This window comes from Penaeus vannamei, chromosome 37 (assembly GCF_042767895.1).
Source record: "Penaeus vannamei isolate JL-2024 chromosome 37, ASM4276789v1, whole genome shotgun sequence".
Taxonomy (NCBI): Eukaryota; Metazoa; Arthropoda; class Malacostraca; order Decapoda; family Penaeidae; genus Penaeus; species Penaeus vannamei.
This window is the reverse complement of record NC_091585.1, coordinates 3,084,000-3,086,499: the sequence shown is the minus strand read 5'-3', so window position 1 is coordinate 3,086,499 and position 2,500 is coordinate 3,084,000. Positions and strand designations below refer to the sequence as shown.

Sequence of the window (2,500 nt, the reverse complement as noted above, 5' to 3'; positions counted from 1 at the left end):
TTCCATAGCATAAGCATGCAGCATACCCTTTTTACCAGCCCGGCAGTTTTGGCTGGGGATCTCTCTCAGAAATTGCCTGTGTTTACAATTCTGTAAGCAATGCTTACATTCCCGTCGAACCACACCATGACTAATTTGCCAAGCACATGGGTAACCTAGTCTTTATCTGTGCAGTATGACCGCTAACTCTGTTTATATTTGGAGGAAGTGCCAGTGGTTCATAGCCTAAGGTGTCGGAGTACCTCCTGGCTGAGGGCAATTTTGTGGTATTTTCTCTGTGTCCGCCGGAGAATGGCAAGCACTGTAGCTTTAGAACTTTGGCTCAGTATTCTTTGGCTTGGGTTGACTATCATGGGAGTTGGAGGCATACCCCTACCCATTTCGGCTACTCTGTCAGCAAGCTCATCCCTTTGGATGCCTATGTGGCTTGGGACCCAGTTTATGAATATTCTTATACCGTGGTCAAGGATCCCCTGTGCTATGGTAAAGCCAGTGGTCAGGGGGTAGATGTCATTGGGCATGCTGTACTGTAGACAGTGGCTGATATGGAGTCTGTGTATATGACCACGTGTCCTTTTAGGGACACACGGGGCAGGGCTCCCATGATCGTAACTGTTTCAGCTTGGAGTGATGAGGCATTGTCAGTGACCCTGATGGATGTTGTGGAATCCTTTGCTGCAAAGCCGGCGCCTACAGTGTGGTTTATGGGATCAACGGATCCGTCCTGGAAGTAGGTTCTACTACCTGGAGGAGTTATTTGTGCAATGACCCTTTGTATTTGTGTCATAGGCTCTTCATAGAAAATTGATGTTTTCTCCTTGATAAGCTCGGGACTGAGAACTCGATCAAGGTGTTTGTTCACGGCAAGGGGTTTCTATAGTAAGGGAGGGGGGAGTCCATGCCGTTGGCGAGCAGTTGAGCTAAAAGCGAATTAACACTCTGGCTGTGTGTGTGAGCCAGTTGTCGGGAAACAGCTGGTAATCTTGCTGTAGGCATTTGGATACTCTTTGTCTCATATATGAATTCTAGGGTGCCTGTATGACCTTGGAATAAAACTATGCTGCCATTGGAACGATCTGGGTGTGCAGGGATGGAAGGTTAGCCTCCATGCAGAGGTTGAGGACCTTTGTCCATCTGGGGGCACCTAGAATGATTCTGGATGTTTCGTTTTTGGACTGTCTCCATTTTTTCTTTTCTTTTTGCGCTGGAAATAATGAGAGCGACAGAAGCATAGTCAATAATAGGCTGGACTGCGTGTCCATAGGATGCTCTTAATACTTTGTACCCCGCTTCCATGTCTCCCAGTCATTACTTTCATGATAGACAGTCTTTCCTTGGTTTGGTCAAGCAGATACTGGATCTCCTTTTCTAAAGTGTGTGTGTGGCCTATCCATAGCCCAAGGTATAGGTAGTCCTAAATCCATTCCAGATCCATGCCCTGGACAGGGAGATTTGTGTTTTTGACATTGGTTTTGAGAGCCATAGCTTTGGATTTTGCTGCCGAAATCTTCAGACCCATCCTGCAAAACTATTCAGACGCAAGGTCCAGACAATGCTGGGCTCTCATGAGGCAGTGCTTGCCAGATCGTCTCCATAAGAGACTTACATCGGATTCGTCTCCAGCCTAAAAAGCCCAGTGCTAATATGTATAGATCCTCGTTGAGTGAGGAATGTACATCTTTCAAGTGTTGTGTTAGTCCAGTTGAGGGTCTACCGGGAGATGTAGAGCCTATGCTAGAGATACCACTTTGAGTAAATGCAAACCTTGGTTATCCCTACATCATTTCGTTAACGGCAAAGCATATTCCTAAGATTTCATAAACCCTCTAGATTATCGTTAATTTTTTTTTTTTTTTTTTATGAATTTGATTACATGCCAATGTAGCTATGTAATAAGAATCATGTTTTATCTGTTCATGAAAATATCATGAAATTTCTTTAAATTCACTGACTCCATAAAACAATATGTTTATATATATATATATATTTATATATATATAATATATATATATATATATATATATATATATATATATATATATATATATATATATATATATATATATATATATATATATATATATATGAATATATATTTATATATATATATATATATACTTATGTATATATATATATATACATACATATATATATATATATATATATGTATATATATATGTATATATATGAATATATATATATATATATATATATATATATATATATATACATACATAATATATATATATATATATATATATATATATATATATATATATATATATATATATATATATATAGAGAGAGAGAGAGAGAGAGAGAGAGAGAGAGAGAGAGAGAGAGAGAGAGAGAAAGAAACAAATAAATAAAGAGAGAGAGAGAGACAGAGAGAGAGAGAGATACATATGTGAATATATATATATTTATATATATATATATATATATATATATATATATATATATATATATATACATATATATATATATATATATATATATA

The 2,500-nt window shown here is 37.4% G+C and overlaps 1 protein-coding gene across 1 annotated transcript in view; it reads right to left on the bottom strand.

Annotated features, from left to right (window-relative positions):
* Positions 1-1,414: 1,414 nt before the first annotated feature.
* Positions 1,415-2,500, bottom strand: part of LOC138859567 (golgin subfamily A member 6-like protein 22) — a 30,429-nt gene continuing 29,343 nt past the window's right edge. Inside the window, exons 15-16 of the mRNA XM_070115165.1 lie at positions 1,607-1,710; positions 1,415-1,520 (exon numbers count right to left, since the gene is read on the bottom strand). Of these exons, the coding sequence (XP_069971266.1) occupies positions 1,415-1,520; positions 1,607-1,710 (210 nt within the window). The remainder of the gene's footprint in view (positions 1,521-1,606; positions 1,711-2,500) is intronic.